The sequence below is a fragment of the Cetorhinus maximus genome, chromosome 16 (genome assembly GCF_964194155.1).
Source record: "Cetorhinus maximus chromosome 16, sCetMax3.hap1.1, whole genome shotgun sequence".
Taxonomy (NCBI): domain Eukaryota; kingdom Metazoa; phylum Chordata; class Chondrichthyes; order Lamniformes; family Cetorhinidae; genus Cetorhinus; species Cetorhinus maximus.
In genome coordinates this window covers 95,852,771-95,871,176 of record NC_135894.1, presented here as the reverse complement: position 1 = coordinate 95,871,176, position 18,406 = coordinate 95,852,771, and the positions used below count along the sequence as shown (strand labels likewise).

The following is an 18,406-nucleotide window of genomic DNA, read 5'->3' as shown; positions in this document are numbered from 1 at the left end:
GGTTGGACGTAGTCCTGGAGATTTTATCACATGACCTTCCACCTCCAACAGCCCTAACCAGTAAAATGGCCTCTCTCTGCTCACTTTCAATGCTATAATCCAATTAAAATGTTCAAAGCAATTTTTAAAAAAAACTACATTTGCTTAATGGCACTATGGTTTTCTCTTTCTCCTAGCTTTGCTCCCAAGGAGATTAATCTTTAATTCTTTGAAGCTCCAGGACAATCCTGGGGGGTTACCAATTCTACCTCCCCCTTACCTGTACCAGCTAATGTTGGGTTCTGGAGAGCCAGTGGCGGTACACATCAACGTTACGGATTCCTGGCGATCTGCCGTTGCATTCGCTGATCTCTTGGACACATGAATTACTGGAGGAACTAGAGTGAATCAGAATGGAAAAAGGGACAAACAGAAAGTTAGGTGAGGGTCCATGGAGATTGTCAAAACTTATCACAAGGAGAATAAAACAATTTCCAGAACCCAGTTGCTATCCATGTTTTAATTAAATGTCATTGGCTCTTCAGCTCCTCGGGTGTAGTTATTCCGACAATGTCTGATTTTGCCTCTCAGTACTATACAGTCTCAACTCAAATGGGTCACTTGGCAACTGGGCCAAGCTGAGCCAAGGGGGGAATTGCTCTTCAAATCTCCTCATTTGGTCAGCTGAAGAAACTGTAGCCTTTTTTCCCCTTTTTTGTTTGGTGTGAGATTCTGAATCATAGAATGATACAGCACAGAAGGAGGCCACTTGGCCCATTCAGCCATCTACTTAGTCCTATGCCCCGCCTGATTCTGAACTCCTCCAGCCTAGCTGGTTCTTTCCTGCCAATAATCAGCTGTGAGTGGAAGGGCAGTTGGTCCGAGGTTCAAAACCAATGGCACTGTGGAGCCAGCCACTAGGAGCCGCCTCGTGACTGTCAGCGCAGTGAAAGGCCGAGATCAGGAACTCAGTGAAGTGGTGGTTGAAGCTTTGCCCCACCATTCCAAGATAAAGGTTTCCAATCGACCAGGACTACCCTGGAGTCTCCAAGAACCGAAGCTTAACCTCTAAGACACTGTTGGGGGAAAATCCTGGCGGAAAGTCATAGTCGTTAAAAAAAACTTGTTTCTTTCGTGTTTTTTGAACACATCTGTTTGTTAGTTGTAAAAGTATTGAACCGCTGCTGTCTATCTGATGCCGGTATTGCCACAGTTCTGTGAGGGACGGAGTTCTCGAATCTTGAACCAGTGACAGTGAAGGAATGGTGATATAGTCTCAAGTCAGCATGATGTGAGACTTGGAGTGAAATTTGCAGGTGGCGGTGTTCCCATGCATCTGCTGCCCTTATTCGAGGCGGCAGAGGTCGCATGTTTGGAAGGTGTTGTCGAAGAAGCTTTAGAAAGTTGCTGTGGCATACCTTGTAGATGGCACACACTACTGCCACAGTGGGGGATGGGGGGGAGGGGGAGAGAATGGTTAAGGCAGTCATTTCTGTTCTCACACACATTCACACACACATTTCTTCAGATTATGGTGATTAACAGTTAGAGCCTTGGGCTTATTTTTCCCTTTCTAGCCCGAGGGACACTGCGGGTGAATGTAGCATCACTCAACATGGCCAGGGCTGAGATCAGATGATGCAGCAGAGATGGGACATTAAGTCAACGCTTTGTTCCTTGATACAGGTCTTCCCAAAAACCTGACAACTGATTTACTTAATGACATGCCAGACTGAGGTGACAACAGCTGTGTTTTTTTATTTGAATACATTATAATGATTTTTTAAGGTTTTCTGGATGGTTGACAATAAATATTACAAGCTGGTTTATTTATAACCGTGTACCATATAATTGGCACCAAAACACAGTCACAGGGCTCAATGGCAGTGACAGGGAGATACTCTCCTCAGTTACAGTTGCTTCACAAACTGTCAGTTTTAAAAAAAAAATAATATTGTTATTTGTAGTGGGATGCCAAAATACATAAAGAATATAGTGAACACTCTGCTTAAATGATTAAAATAGAATGTTTTGGAGACAGGATTGAGGCAGTTCCAGCGTTCCAATGAAATTAGGAAAAATCACCTGAATATATTATGTAAATGAGTGGTCTTTGAATATCTAACGATTAGAATCTCTGTTGGGAGCATAAATCTATTTCATTTTGGTGTTGCCGGCACCTAGAGAGGGCACCTAGAGAGGGCAGGCTTGAAAACAAAATGCTTATACTGTGAATAAGAAGCACATTTCAGATGCTTGCAGGGAAGCCTAGTTAATTGGTTAGGTTGGAATAGGCTCTTATGACTCCTAACATCTTTAAGCCTTCCACATAATGACCTCAGGTAAGTTGTCGTACACCAATGAGACAAAACCTTTTTCAACTTGGCAGGTCAGAAAGGTCGCAGCCTCTGGTTGGGTGTATTCCTGAAGGTACCATCCGATGTATTACCCACCCACCCACACACACGCCTGCAATTGGTCCACCCACCATGCCTTCTCATAGGCCACTGAAAAGCGAGCAAACTCTTGGATACCCAATTGGAATAATCTTGGCTGTTGGGCAAACAATGTTTGTTCCTCAATATTCATATAATCAATCAATCAAAGTGTTCGTTTTTTTTTTATTTTAAATGCAGCAATAATTTTTCTCCAGGGGTTGCTCGCAGGGTCCTGGAGACTAATCTTCAATCCCTGGATACTTCAGGACAATCATGGCGGCTTGGCGAACTTACAGGCCAGTCTGTGACAAGTTTGGGAACCTGGGACATTCATTCTGGACTCGAAACATTGGGGTGAGAATTTTTTTAAGTGGCAAAAATCTAGGAACCATGGAAACCCAAAGAAATTTGGAGAGCCACATAACAAATCACTAAAATGTAATGGTCAGATTGAAAAATAATCAAAAAGGCTAATAAGCTAAAGGCTTATTCTGGGGACAAAAACAAAAATATCTGGAAAAACTCAGCAGGTCTGGCAGCATCTGTGTAGAAGAGCATAGTTAACGTTTCGAGTCTGCATGACTCTTCAACAGAACTAAGGAAAAATAGAAAAGGGGTGAAATATAAGCTGGTTTAAGGAGTGGGGGGGTGAGACAGGTAGAGCTGGATAGAGGGCCAGTGATAGGTGGAGATAACCAAAAGATGTCACAGACAAAAGGAAAAGAGGTGTTGAAGGTGGTGATATTATCTAAAGGAATGTACTAATTAAGGTTAGAAAGCAGGACGAGCAAGGTACAGATAGTCCTAGTGGGGGTGGGGTGGGGTGAAGGGATCAAAATAGGCTAAAAGGTAGAGATAAAACAATGGCTGGAAATACATTTAAAAATAATGGAAAGAGGTGGGAAAAGAAAAGTCTATGTAAATTATTGGAAAAAACTAAAAGGAGGGGGAAAATCGGAGAAGGGGTGGGGATGGAGGAGAAAGTTCATGATCTAAAATTGTTGAACTCAATATTCAGTCCGGAAGGCTGTAAATCATCACCACCTTCAACACCTCTTTGTCCTTTTGTCTGTGACATCTTTTGGTTAGCTCCACCTATCACTGGCCCTCTATCCAGCTCTACCTGTCCCAACCACCCCGCACCCCCCCCGCCCCACCCGCCACCTCACCCCCAACCCCCCACCTTAAACCAGCTTATATTTCACCCCTTTTCTATTTTTCCTTTGTTCTGTTGAAGAGTCATGTGGACTCGAAATGTTAACTGTGTTCCTCTCCACAGATGCTGCCAGACCTGCTGAGTTTTTCCAGGTATTTTTGTTTTTGTTTTGGATTTCCAGCATCCATAGTTTTTTGCTTTTAGCTTATTCTGAGGATGTATGTGTTATTGGCAAGGCCAGCATTTATTGCCCATACTTAATTGCCATTGAACTGAGTGGCTTGCTAGGCCACATTGCAGTGGGACTAGAGTCACATGTAGGTCAGTCCAGGTAAGGATGGCAGATTTCCCTATGTAAAGGACATTAGTGAACCAGATAGGGTTTTAACAACAATCAATAGTTGTTATGGTCACCATTACTGAGACTGGCTTTATATACTTGAATTTTTTTAATTGAATTTAAATTCCACCAGCTGTTGTGGTGGGATTTAAACCCACGCCCCCCAGGGGATTAGCCTGGACTACTAGTTTAGTGATAATACCACTACGCCATTGTCCCCCTTCATAGACTAGGTTAGGCTTCTAGAGAGCTAGAATTTAAAGAGGAGGAAGTTTTACTGCAGCTGTGCAAAACCATGGTTGGACCATGCGTCCATCTCTGGACATTGCGCCTTAGAAAATTTACAATGGCCTAGGGATGAGAGCAGTGCAGGTTCTCCAGAATTTTTCAGAACTCCAAGTGTTTGTTTGTATGACGAGAGTTCACATAATCTAGACTGTGTTTCTTGGAGTGTAGAAGGTCGATAAGGTGTTTGTAGTATAAGGGTGTTTGGCATAGCAAGGGTTAATGCAGGGCTAGAGAACAGTACCACCTACAGTGTGATGTAAAGGGTCACATGCTAAGGGACCTGGGTCAGTCTAAAAGTATGCAGAGACCTGTGTAAAAATAAGCATGGAGTTAGCCCATAGTCTGGGCTATGCTTTATACATATGTAAATAGTTATGTGTTACCAATAAGCACTACTGTTCAATTTCCAAGCCTCGAACAAACCGTTACAACAGTATTTAACATTTTGAAAGGAATTAATAGGTAGATAGAAACTTTTTCTATTAGGAGTCTAGAACAAGGGGATGGATTTTGCTAGCCAAGCAGATGAAGAGTATTAAAATTATCTGGTTATTATCACATTCCTGTTTTGTGGGAGTTTGCTGTGTGCAAATTGGCTGCCACGTTTCCTACATTACACCAGTGACTACACTTCAAAAGTGCTTCATTGATTGTAAAGCACTTTGGGACATCCCTTAACTATGAAAGACGTTATATAAAAGCAAGTCTTTTTTTCCTTCTTAAGGGAAGGAGCCAAGGCAGGTAAATGAAGTTAGGATACAGAGCAGCCATCTTGAATGACAGAACTGACACAAGGGGTTGAATGGTCTCCTCCTTTTCCTATGGATGGTCCCATTGGGTGTCTGAGTGACCCAGTTGCCCAAACAGCACACCAAGAGGCAGAACCTTGTCAGCGCAGTTTGGCAGATACAAAATGGTGGTGCAGCAGGAACAGACCCACTGGTTTACCTCCTTGGTTTGAGCCCAGCTACCACCCTGCTTCCCAGAGGTCATGGCAGCAAGTGTTGTGCCTGAAGCGAGGGATATCGGTGCTAGGGGAATGGAACACTCTTCACAATTTATTGGGTCAGCCAATCAGCCTCTGCTCCACCAACATTAGAGGAGTGGCTCCCAGTGCATGCCAGTGATTCCTCATATGTCAATCTCTAGGAATGGGGCTTTGCCATTTTAGCTCTCAATTTTGAGCAGCCTCTGTCCACTGGAACAGAGATAGAAAGGAAGGTGGAAGGACAGAGGTCTACTTTGAACTTTGGCAATCAACAAAGGCTCAGATGACCACCTACGCCTCCCAACTCCGTGATTTTGAGGCCCTAGTCTCATTTAACATCAGCAGGTATGCCAAACAGGCGTTCAGAGACACTTGGAAAAAAGCAAAATGCTGCGGATGCTGGAAATCTGAAATATAAACAGAAAATGCTGGAAAAAGCTCAGCAGGTCTGGCAGCATCTGTGGAGAGAGAAACAGGGTTAATGTTTCGAGTCCAAGTGACTTTTCTACAGAGCTCTGAAGAAGTCGTGTGGACGCGAAACATTAACCCTGTTTCTCTCTCCACAGATGCTGCCAGACCTGCTGAGTTTTTCCAGAGTTTTATGTTTTTATTGTAGTCCAAAGGCACTTGCCTGCTAGAAGACTGGAAATAGGATTAGAGCTGTCTCCAATGGGGTGGAGTGGGGCAGGGATGACATTGGAGGTGAGGGCTGCGGCTGAGGTTATATTTTTGGTTCACTTCAGCTGCACCAGTGCCCACAAGGCTTCCCCTTGGCTGGGCCCCTTCTCTCCTTTCACCTTGGTATTGGTTGGGGTGAACGCCGTGCAGCCTCCGGCCCACCTAAACTGAAAGTCGGGATCCTATTTACCTCATGAGACACCAGTTCCCACATTAAAAGAGGCCAGTAGCCTAAAACCGGTCAGTCCCCCTTTCAAAATAGAGGTACTGCTGGTGTTAATGGCATGGTGAGGCGACTGACCCCATTTGGGTCAGTCAGGTCATCATTGCTTGGTTAACGTGAATGAGCATTGACTCCATACTGTCCTAATCTATCATATTGTCCATTCCTTCTGTTTCTCTTTAATCTGTCCTGGGAATATGGCCATTGCTGGCCAGGTTGAACTTTTTGCTCATTACCAGTTGCCCTTGAGAAGATGGTGATGGATCCTCTTTGAGAACCGCTACCGTCCTGGTGAAGGATCTCCTGTCATGGGGGTTTCACAATCCTGACCTAGTGACGGTGAAGGGACGGCGATGTATATCCAAACCACGGTGGCACACAGTTCAGAGACGTTGGTGAATGGAGAGGTAAAGGTCGTCCTCAGATATTATCCCCTCTGAACTTCCACACTTCCCCTCACCCCAGGGAATCTATGACTCACCAGACTCTTAGAAAGTCAAGGCAGCGTGATGATTTACACCTAGCGGGAGAATTTATTGAGGCTGTTAATGGATATATGAGCACACATTTCATCCAGCACTCAATACCATGATGAAACACAGTCCGCGTTTCTTCGACCATTACTGAAGTTGTAACACTAATAGATACTAAAAGAAATAAATGTTGGAGGAAAGGAATTAGCCACAGGAAAAAAAAAACATAATTTTTTTATTCACGCATTGTTGGGTTTCTGTGATAAGGAATATATGACTTTTTTTTTGGTTAAGTTGCATGGAAACTCATTTTCTATAATGTCATTCCCAGGGCATAATGCCCTTGCTTGATGTTTCTTTGTACATTAACCTATTGTGAGACAGTAACCATCATCTTCTTTCCTTCCATTTATGTTGTCTTTGTTTCCCTTTTCTGGGTTATTTGATGCTGTGCGTCATTCACCAGTGTGTGCAACTGGATTCACTTGTTGTCATGGTCTACGCTAGCATCACTCAACAACCAACTGTCCAGGGTACCCACCCATGCAGGCAAGCCCTCTGAGTTCCCTTGGTTCTGCAGCTTCTAATAGACAGGGATCAGACATTTGTCTCGGTCTGTTCTGGGGCCTAGAAACAACAGCCACTCGGCCAACACATGTCCCAACCCATAGGCTGAGGACAACCCAGAATTGGGCCCCTGGCCTTATTTAAGTAATTTGCGCAAGCGGCCAGGTCTCTCAGTTCGGGCACACAAGGCCGTCAAGTTTGGAATACAGGTCCAAAAACATACCTGGACCACCATCTATCAAGTCAGCTTTTCAAATGGCTGGTTTTCAAACAGTCATAGCTTTTTGTCTTGCACTCACCAGGCAACACCTTGGCCAATCAGAGTTCACTTGCCAACCAATCACACACCCTTTTTCTCCTGTAGTGTAAGTTGTTGCGATTGTTTGAAATTTGGCATTCTTGTGTTTCCTGATGAGTGCGAGACGAAAAGCTTCTGCAACAGGTCTCTCTTTTCAGCAATATTCAAGTCTGTTTCTCTCCCATTCTCTTCGTCATTTTAATCGACTCTATCAAATCACCTCCGCCCATTCCACTCATCTGGCAATAACAGCATCGATGCTGCGATAAAAATGTAATGGCTTATGAAAATGCCTCCATGCAACAACTCTTTCCTAATTTTGAAAGTTATCTGTACAGACAATAAGATTTAAACGTATCAGAACAGAGGGCAGGCTAAAGATATTCAAGGCCATTTTCGTTATCACCTATTACCCAGCACAAAGCAGACCCCCTTGGAGAAATTACCAGGCACAACTACTTGAGCAATTGTTTCTCATAATAGACGGAAAGCTTAATTTTCCCAGCATGGACACTTTCAATTCCCTTGTAATTGGAGGCACTACTCTTAGGAGCCTTTTGAGTTTGTCTGCTGTGCCATACAAATTACTCAAGGAAATGAGGGAGGCTTTGAATGATTTACATGTGTGCTATCTTTTTTATTACTTGGTATCAGTGGGACTGCTGTAAAAAAAATAAATTCAGCTTTTAAATTCACTCACTGAGATTTATTAGTTTGCAAATGATTAACGGGACCATATTTCGAAAATACTCTTTCGTGAGTTGAACTTCATAATGGTAGTACACATGAGCTGCTGCTGGTCCCTTCAAAGATTTATTCTCGGAAGTAGATTCCATGCCTCTTATGTTCCGTAGTGCAATAGTCTAGTGGTTATATTGCTGGGCTCTAGACTCTAGTAACCATGACTTAGTATTCCAAGGAAATATGTTCAATTGCCAGCATGGCATAGAGTCAGTCAGTATTGCAGCACAGAAGGAAGTCATTCTGCCCATGGAGTACATGTCAGTTCTCAGTAGAGGAATCCAATAATGCCTTCCCCCACCCCACTCTCCCTTCTGGTTCTATCCTGTAGACCTGCTAGTTTATTTCCCACAGGTGCCTATCCAATTTCCTTTTGGAATCTTCCATTGTCTCCGCTTCCATCACTCTGGTAGGCAGCAAGTTTCATTTTAAGAATTCGAATTTAGTCGTTTGGTAGTACAGAACTTGAATATTGCTGAAAAAAGAGACATGCCAAAGCTTTTCGACTTGCACTCATCAGGACTAAGGGGAAACAACAATTTATACTGTGCGTGAAGAGAGTGCTGATTGTTTAGCAAGTGGCATTGCAGGCAGAAAGAACGTGTGCATATATTGCGCCCGTTTCAGCTAAACAAAATAATTGATAGCCATTCACTGACTCATTCCTCAGGGCAATGCCTTGACCAATCAGGGTTCAAGCTGCCTGTTTTAAATTTCAAACAATGCTTGGCAGTTAACTGTCAGTCACCATCAGTGGCGTATTCTCCATGTCAACGCCACTTGCCAACCAATCAGCACTCTCTTCACATACAGTGTAAATTGTTATTTTACCCCCTATATTGGTATTCTTGCGAGTGTCTTGATGAGTACAGACAAAATGCTTAGACGTGTCTCTTTTCCAGCAATTTGAATTTAGTTTAAACGTAACATTTGGACATAAATAGAAACTCGGACCAGTAAAATGATTAGATTGTTGTAAAAGTTCCACTGGAAACTTATTGTCCTGATGTGTTCTGGGCCTAGGTGCGACTTTGGGCCCACATCAACATGGATGACTTTTCACTCTCCTGTGAAATCTCCCACAAACCACGACTTGTATAATAGGAGGATAACAGCAATATCTCCTTCTAGTCTGAACGGGTCCTTCTACACTTATTCAAAGTCAAGCCAAGAACCCACTTGGTAAGATGTGCCTGGAGATGAATTACTAAGCAGCTTCCTTTCACAGCTGGTGAATATAGAGATCAAGGGCGGAATTATCCGTGCCCGCTGGCGTCGGGCATCATGGCGGGCATGAGCGGATAATAAGGCGGGAAGGCCAAAACTCGGTTTCACGATGTCATGAAACCAGTTTGCAATCGCCCGCTCCGCCCGCCAATGGCAAGCCACGTTTCCCACTGCCGCATGTCGGGAACTTCATTCTAATACATCCGCATCTCATTGTAGCACAACTTGCTGGAGTCACCTCCCACCCCCCCAACCCCCCACCCCCTCCCCCATGCTGGATCATCTGAGCAGACTGGTGTGATTGCACGCCGACATATTTCACAACAGCGTTTATAAGCCGTGCGCCTGGCAAGCTGAACTTCGAGGGGAACTCGGAGGTGAGTGCACAGTAACGTTGAGCAGCGTGGGCGAGGGTCGCCTGTTGGACCTCAAGGTTGAGGCGCCGCACATTCAGGCAAGTCGATTTTTCCCGGCTGGCTGGCATTTTCAATGCCGGGGCTAGGGCTGCCCTGCGGTTGATGGTATTGCACAAACACGTGCGGGAAACCTTGTATAAAGTCACCATTCCTCCGCAGCTGAGACAATTCAGGCGCAGCCACATTGACATGCTTGGAGTCGGGCCTCTAGCTTATCTGCCCAGTCGAGCATCACAGAGGCATCAAAGTGCCACCAAGAGCTTTTCACCCCTCGGCACAGACTGCAAACTAATGAGTGTCATAGTGGACTGCAGAACAGTTGGACAACTAGGCACATTGTACAATCTCCATGTGAAAACTGGTGGAGGTGCTCACAGCCCCTTGGCAATGTCATCATTCAGGTTTGGACCAGTCTCCCCCATGGTTCAAGCTACCAGCTCGGCCTTGCAGTGAGGGTTAGGAGAATGCCTGCGCCTGCACAGTATGCAGTCCAGTGGGCAAAGCTGCCACCAATCGGTCAGGTGGAGTGGGGCGGAGGTGGGTGGGGTTTTGGGCAGCCATGCAGTGCACTAAACTCTGGCCATCCAAGTGGTGGCCAGCACTCTCTGGGATCCATTAAGGGGCTTTCAGACTTAACCAAGAGAGGTCCTTAGTACACCGAAGCTAACCCACGCATCTATCTTTTATCCTGCAGGAGGAGCACATCAGGAGCATGGAGCCTGGTGAACTAGCCGAATGCCTCGTGGCTTACGGAGAGCGGAGATGGCTGATAAGAGAGTGACGGAGGCACCTGGCTGGGCAGAAAGAGGAGTAGCATCCTTAGAAAGATGGGGTGGCTGGGGCTCCTGTGCACGCCACTGAAAAGCTACAATGAGCCGTCGCCAGTCGGCGTCTAGCTAGGCCCAGGGTCTATAGATGGCTCTTGTCATTCCTGCAGAGAATGAGTGTTGCCACAGCCTTTGCATGTCCAGGGAACTGGTTAGTCACATCTGCCAACTACTGCAGGATTTGGCGCCACGGGGACATGGGGGCATTCACTGACAGTGGCCGTGAAAGTGACAGCGACGCTTAATTTTTACGCCAATGGCACCTTTCAGGGTGCCACAGGTGACCTCTGTGGGATATCACAAGCCTCCACGCACAAATACATTCATGAGGTCACGGACGCCATCTTCGCGAAGGCACACAGCTTTGAGCATTTCGCACAGGACCAGGAAAGCCAGGATGCAAGAGTGATGGGATTTGCCCAGATCTCAGGTTTTCAAAAGTGCAGGATGCCATCTACTGCACTCATGTGGCGCTCAGATTTCCATGGCAACAAGCGGTCAACTCCGTCAACTGCAAGGGCTTCCACTCGCTGAATGTGCAGCTGGTGTGCGAACACCACAAATGCATCCTGCAGGACTGCGCATGGTTCCCAGGGAGCATCCACGACTCCTACATTCTCGGTAGGTCTCAGGTCCCTGGCATCTTCCACAGTCCAAAGAGGTTACAAGCTTGACTGCTCGGTCACAAGGGCTACCCACAGAGGATTTGACTGATGATGCTCATGTGGCAGCCTCAGAGTGCAGCACATCATCCACTCCATCTAGATCCATTCTCAAGTAAAGTATGGCACCTGTACTGTAATGTACAGTACCTGCACTGTGATTTGTAAATTAAACTTCTGTAATTGATCATTTTTAAACTGTTCCTGTTTTCTTCTGTTGACAAACAATTTCTTCGGTAAAATTGTTTTCAATCTACCTCTACTGTAAGGTAATGTACTGAACTGTGGTTTTTAAATTGTACCACAGGGTACTGTATTCTGTAATTGAAAAGTTTTGCATGTTTTTTGTTTTCTTGTATTTACAGACAATTTCTTCAGTAAAATTGTTTTCAATTTAATCCAGAAAAGTAGCTTTTATTGACTCCATTAAGGTAAAAATGTGAAATTTGGGGATGGCTGGAACATATTTAATTCAGTTGCATTATGAACGGTGTTTGCTGTTTGCCATTTCACTCTTCACAATTTTACCCTTCGCAAGATCTCGCAGGAACGGAACCCCCGTGAATGGTGGGAGTTTACTGTAGCAGACTATTGGATCCTGACTGCAGTAATTGTTGAAAAAAGAGACATTTTGTTGAAGCTTTTTGACAGGACACCGCAAGAGTACCAATATAAGGGGAAAACAACAATTTATACTGTATGTGAAGAGAGTGCTGATTGATTGGCAAGTGGACTCTAACTGGTAGAAGCGTAGCCATGGAGAATGCACCACTGATGGTGACTGACAGCCAACTGCCAAGCATTGTTTGAAATTTAAACCAGGCAGCTTGACCCTGATTGGTCAAGGCATTGCCCTGAGGAATGAGTCAGCGAATGGCTGTCACTTGTTTTGTTTGGCTGAAACAGGTCCAATGTGTGTACATGTTCTTTGTGTCTGCAAAGAACAGAGCCCTGTGTATCCACATATGTAGCTTCTAGTACATGTAAATGGGCCACACTGTGAGCCCCACTGCCAATCTTAAATTGGTTGTCAGAGTAATTGTTAGCAGACTGAGGATTATTTAGTAAATATCGTCCAGTCATGGAATCAGATCTAACGTTGGACACTGTGGTTTGAGTTTTGCAAGCACGGGCTGGTTGGGTAGGGTCTGTACCCTGCCTGTTGCGACAGCAGCTGGGACCTGCTGTTTGATACGATCCGCCAGTCTTTGGGAAGTAGTGTCTACATACCCAGCATCACACCGGTACTGAAACCCATATACCACATTGCTCATTTGTGTGATAGGCAGAAAGTTTTTGTGGCTTGACGGCAGCATCTTATTCGTGGCGAAGGCCACTCGTGTTGCTACTGCAGAGCAGCAGCGTGAAACAGCTTTGACAGGTCCCTTTTCTCAGAAATACTCAAGCTCTGCGCCACCAAAAGACGATGAGCAGAGTAAGGTGAATTTCAGTAAGAATTGACAGCAACTCTGACTTGATCTGGGCTGACTTAGCCATTCAGTTCCGGAAAGTGCCGGACGTTATTCCACCGATATTAGTAAGCTGCTTTTTTTAAACAATGGAAATGAGGTGAGTAAGGGATAAAAATATATTAGGTTGGGAGATTATTTAGCTGGTTTAAAGAAATCATGGTGCTGTCACCTGTAGTAGCTCCATACAGGAAGATTTGTCACTGGAGGTGAAGGATCCGGTATTACAGATTCCCCAGTTAATGATTTTGAGTCTCACAGACACTCTAATCATGCCAAATCTATTACACATATCCTATTAACATCGCAGGAAAGATTACTTCGTAAAATCTGACAAGTGAAAAATAGCACGCAACTCTCGAAGGTGTAATGTTCTGTTACCCTGATGCATTTGCAATCATTAGTTGCTCAGGTTTTTAACTCTCAAGCTCATTCAGGATGCAGCCAGGTGCCATTGGAGATTATTTCCAGTCTCTGGAAAGAAACACGGTTTCACAGGATCAGCTGGCCTGCAGGTTCTTGTCGTTGCTGTTTCCTGGTAAACCGAGGTCCGTTACCGTTAACATCGCCGTGGGATTGAAACTTTGGGCTGGATTTTACGGCCTCCCCCCATGTTGGCGCGTTTGGAGGTGGTGGTGCTGGAAAATGTGCAACCCGCCACCTTCCCGCCCGCTCCCCCGATCTGTCTCCCATTTTGCAGGGGGGGGGACGGGGGGGGGACGGTGGAGGCACTGGATGGCCAGCCCACTCTTGGGGCTAGGGAGGCCCTTCAGTGATGAATTAATGGCGCTTAAAGGGTTTCATCCAGCCCTCGCTGCTACTTTACCCATGGCATTGGGTGACCCGTGCCAGGCAAGTGGCCTGGCAGCTTTTACTGGGCAACCTGGTGCTGTGCAAGCGGGGTGGTGGGGCAACCTCCTCTGGGGGTCCTCTGTGCCCATCAGAGGTAACGCCCCAAGGTCACAGCCTCCCTTTAACCCTCCCCCCCACCGGACTGGCTGTAACCCAGCAGTGGACATAGCTCAAACCTGGCACAATGGAACTACAGAACTGCCAACCAATCTGATTGGCCAACAGCTGTCTAAGGCAGGACTCCCTCCCCTGTCAAATGGAAAATGGCTGCAGAGCAGCCGGCTTTTTGATGGACAGGCTCCTGAACAGCCTTTCAGTCAAGGGGCTGAAGAACATATAATCCAGTATCCAGTCCCTTATCTTACATGCGCTGGTATCAGCCCGATCATTGCTATATATCAGTAAACACAGACAGAAGTCTAACAGGTGTAATTTCTCCTCAAAATACTGCAGTCAGGAAAAATTTTGCAAGATGTTTACCTTTATTAAAATATGGCTTGGGAGCTAATCTGGAACTAGTTAAGCCCAGTAAATATCACAGTGATAGCACACTCAGCTCTGAACCAGTATGTTAAGATTTAAAGCCCCACTCTAAAGGCCTAAGCACCGGGTCTAGGTGGACATTTTGGTGCAGTACTGAAGGAATGCCGCGCTGCCAGAGGTGCTGTCTTTCAAATGAGATGTCAAATCAAGGCCACCATTCGGGGAAGGTCTATGGAATTCTCCCCAATGTTAAAATGGATTATCTGAGTGTTACCATTTTGCCGCTTGTGGGAGCTTGCTGGGTGCAGAAATGGCCGCTGCATTCCAACTTTACAATGGTGGTGCATTCCAAAGTACGTCATTGGCTCTAAAGCACTTTGTGATGTCCTGAAGTCATGAAAGGTACTATCTGAATGCAAGTCTTCTTTTTATTTGTGTGGCTTTTGAATTAATAAATGCGTCATCTGACTGTCCTCTGCCTGCAACCTTAGGCACAGGCCACAAACAGCAATGGTATTGGCCAGACCGTCTGTTGTCACATTGATAAAAGCAAAATACTGCAGATGCTGGAAATCGGAAATAGCAGAAAATGCTGGAAAAACTCAGCAGGTCTGGCAGCATCTGAGGAGAGAGAAACAGAGTTAACGTTTGAGTCCATATGACCCTTTTTCCAGCATTTTCTATTTTTACACTGATGTTGGTAAAGGAATAAATATTGACCAGGACACTGGGAAGAACTTGCCTTCTCTTCTCTGAAAAGTGTCAGGGGGACAATTAATCCAACTGTGACCGTAGACAGGGCCTTGGTTTAAAGTTGCATCCAAAAAGTCAGCACCTCCAACCATGCAGCACTCCCACAAGCAATGCATTGAGGTGTCGGCCTGGATTATGCACTTGAGTGGGATAATAGACCTCTGACTCTCTAACTCAGAGGGGAGAGTGCTATCAATGAGCCAAGGCTGGACAGCTAGCTGAGGAAGTGTACAACATTCACCAGCAAGACGCCAGAATACAGACTCAGATGTGCTTCTACCTCCAGCTTTACCTGGAGCAGGCTTTAGTTTCAAAAAGGAGCTGGCGTTGAGTTTTACCTCAGATTGCAATTAACCTACAGATGATCTCTCCACACAGAGATTGCATTTTCCGTAGGTACTATGGTCCCAGCTATGCCTAATATGTTATGCAATGGGACCATTCTAAGCTGCCACTAAGTGCAGTTGCTTTGAGGGAGGAAACAAAGCCTTGCATTTCTATAGCACCTTCCACAACCTCAGAAAATCCCAGAGTGCTTCACAGGTACTTGAGTGCTTCTGAAGTGTTTAGCCAGTGTTGAAATGCAAGCAACATCACAACCAATTTGTGCACAGCAAAGATCCCACAAACAGCAATGAAACAATCATCAGATAACCTGCTTTTGAAATTGGTTGAGAGGAAACTGTTGGCCAGGGCACTTGAAGAACTCTTTTGCTCTTCTTCAAGCCGTTCCACAAAATGGCGTAGAGCGGTGTGCTGGCAATATTTCTTTTATAAAATTCGTTCTCAAGTTACGGGGTGTTTGTGGCAAAGCCATTATTTATTGGCCAACACTCCGTACCCCTGAGAAGGTAGAGTTTGGTCTTTTTGAACCATCGGCACACCGATTTGATACAACTGAGGAGCTTGCTAGGCCTCTTCAGAAAGCAGCAATGAATCAACCAAAATGTGGGTTTGAAATCACGTATAGGCCAGACTGAGTAAGGGCGCAGGTTTCCTTCTCTAAAGGATATTAGTGGACCAGTGGGTATTTATGGCCGTCTCACAGTCGCTTTTACTGACAATAGGCTTTTAAGCAGACTTTTAAATTGAATTCAAATTCTCCAACCACCGTGGTGAAATGTGAACCCACGTTCTCTGGATTATCGCTCCAGAACCCTGGATTACTAATCCAATAAATTTACTGTTACACCACTTTACTGTCATGCACAGAATTTATGTGTATCTTTTAACTGCCCGTGATCAGTATATTTGTATGTAAAGGGTGTGTCTTTTCCTACCCTCAGAGTGAGCACCTCAATTAAATAATTCCAGCAGCAAGCTTTTTGTGAGTGTTCAGATGAAGAAGGTTTATTTATCAGCACACATTTGCCCCAGATTTTAAAATGTGACATCTCACTCAGTTGCCTCACACACACTCACATACACACAAGGATTAGATACAGATGAAGGTAAAACAATGTGGTGTCATGACTCACTGGAGATAGTGCGCTGCAATATCGAGCCCCACCGCTCCCTGAGCTGTGACAAATGTGGAAAAGTTTGATCAACCCACCTAATTGTTAAATCTAGGTTAAAAGAATATGGGCACCAGGTTTGTAAACTTAGTAAGTAAGTAACTGTTTATTGCACAAATTGTCTTTAGCCAATGGCAAAAGAAATTTGAACTGATAATTTCTAACTCTACAACCTAAACTCTGCACCTTCTTAAATCCCTATACACACACATACAAGACACATACGTCACACAAAAACCATGGATTTTAAGGCTGGGATAAAACAGTTTAATAACACCAATTCCGGAGTACAGGATTCAATATGTTGATTTTGATCAATGTCTTCCAAATTCCTTTCAGTTTTTTGTTGATGACATGAGGTGGTCTACCAGCACTTTCAGTATTTAGATCACCGGTTGAGCACTTGCCTTTGCTTCTTGACAGGGGTTTTCAGAGAGAGAGAGAGAGCAGGTTATAGAGATATGAGGAGAAAAAGCCAGCTAGCTATTATTGTAGAATTACTGGATTTTTACACACACAGGGGAGAGAGGTTTTAAGTCCTTTTTCCTTTCAGGGTAGGAGCTATTCTGCTGTACTGCTCTCACACAAACCCTGGTCACCTGGTCAGGAGCCAATTAAAATGTTGTTGCCAGGCAGTTCTCCATTGGACCGGATTCCTCCTCGGCACCATGCTGCCTTTCATGACACATTCTGTTCCAGGACAGTAACAGTGTATATATCCCTCACTCTGTTCCACAGTCCAACAGAAATAAAAAAGATATGTTCTTTACAATGGTTACGACTTATAATTATCTCAGTCTCTTTTGGTCAGACCTGTAGTTTCTTAGATGAAGGTGATGCTTTAAAGTCGAAGCTAATGTCTTGGAAAGCGAAGGATTCTCAGTAAGTGGCAAGGTTTCTTGTAGTTGGATTTCTAGGAGGTTGGCTCTCGGGTGAACCTGAAGTTGGAACAGTTTGTGGGGATTCCTTCTCTCTGTTAGAATTTCTCCACTTTGGAGGTATTGCTGTTTATTACCTTGGCTGCTTGGATGGCTAGTTCAATGTCTTTGGGTGGAATTCTCTCTGTCTGCACGCAGCTTCTGCTGAATTTAAAAGCAGACGGCCAAAATGGTTCCCCCACCATGTGACTTTCACAACCTCAAAGTCCTTTTTTTCCAAACAAAGGTTGGTGTGTCTGTTGATTCCAATCACCCCGTGTTGTGGCTTGACACCTTGAAATTTACTCACCTAGTTTGGATGAGGTGAACCATTATAGTATAAAGGCAAGTTGATAGGAGCCATTCACATTCATCTCACACACATTGAACTTCCATGTTTCCTTTTGTTCATGGTGAAATAGAGACAGGTTGGCTGGAATTCTATAGTTCATTTGTTGATGATCCATCCTTAAATAAAGGGGGTGTATGAATTCCCCAGATGGCTACAAATGTCCATATCTAATTAAGTATTGGTTTGAGACTCAGGACTCTCTGGAGCTCAAAATGCCAATGGTCGCATGAATTGCAGTGCCGATTTTAATAGTCTGTTTGTGTCACATTTTAAAGTATTGACTGAAAGTTCATAGTATACTGGAACATGACATTACCCTAACATTTGCTGCAATAAATCAACCTTGCTTTGTAACACTGAATGTTAGGAGGCAGCACAGGTAGCCAGGATTCTCCTGGACTTTGTGTAAGGAACCACAAGCGTTCTTGTCTCTTGGCTTCATCTTTAATATGAAGCGCTTTCAGCTTCTCAATTCTCTCTCTCTCTCTCTAGCAGTCCCTTGAAGTGAGGAGGACACTTGCCATTGGAGCCCGTGACAAGAGCTTGCACGTGGAGGTTGTTGTGCTGCAGCTACCACACGGTTCTGGCTGACCAGGAAACTCTCTCACTCTTACCACCTGCCACGGGTGCATCAGAAGGAGTTACAGGTTGATCATTAGCCTGCTTCGCCATTGCCACGAACGCACCTTTCTTGGCCATCAAGTCCTGTAGCTTCAAACCCGGAGCTTCTGGCTCACAGAGAGGGATCTGCCCACAGCACCG

At 44.9% G+C, this 18,406-nt stretch overlaps 1 protein-coding gene across 3 annotated transcripts in view; it reads right to left on the bottom strand.

Annotated features, from left to right (window-relative positions):
- The window catches only part of ncam2a (neural cell adhesion molecule 2a), a 1,392,794-nt gene that overhangs the window by 381,244 nt on the left and 993,144 nt on the right, over positions 1 to 18,406 (bottom strand). For all 3 annotated transcript variants that reach the window (XM_078560368.1, XM_078560369.1, XM_078560370.1), the window contains exon 6: positions 260 to 377. In XM_078560368.1, coding sequence (XP_078416494.1) covers positions 260 to 377 — 118 coding nt within the window. The remainder of the gene's footprint in view (positions 1 to 259; positions 378 to 18,406) is intronic.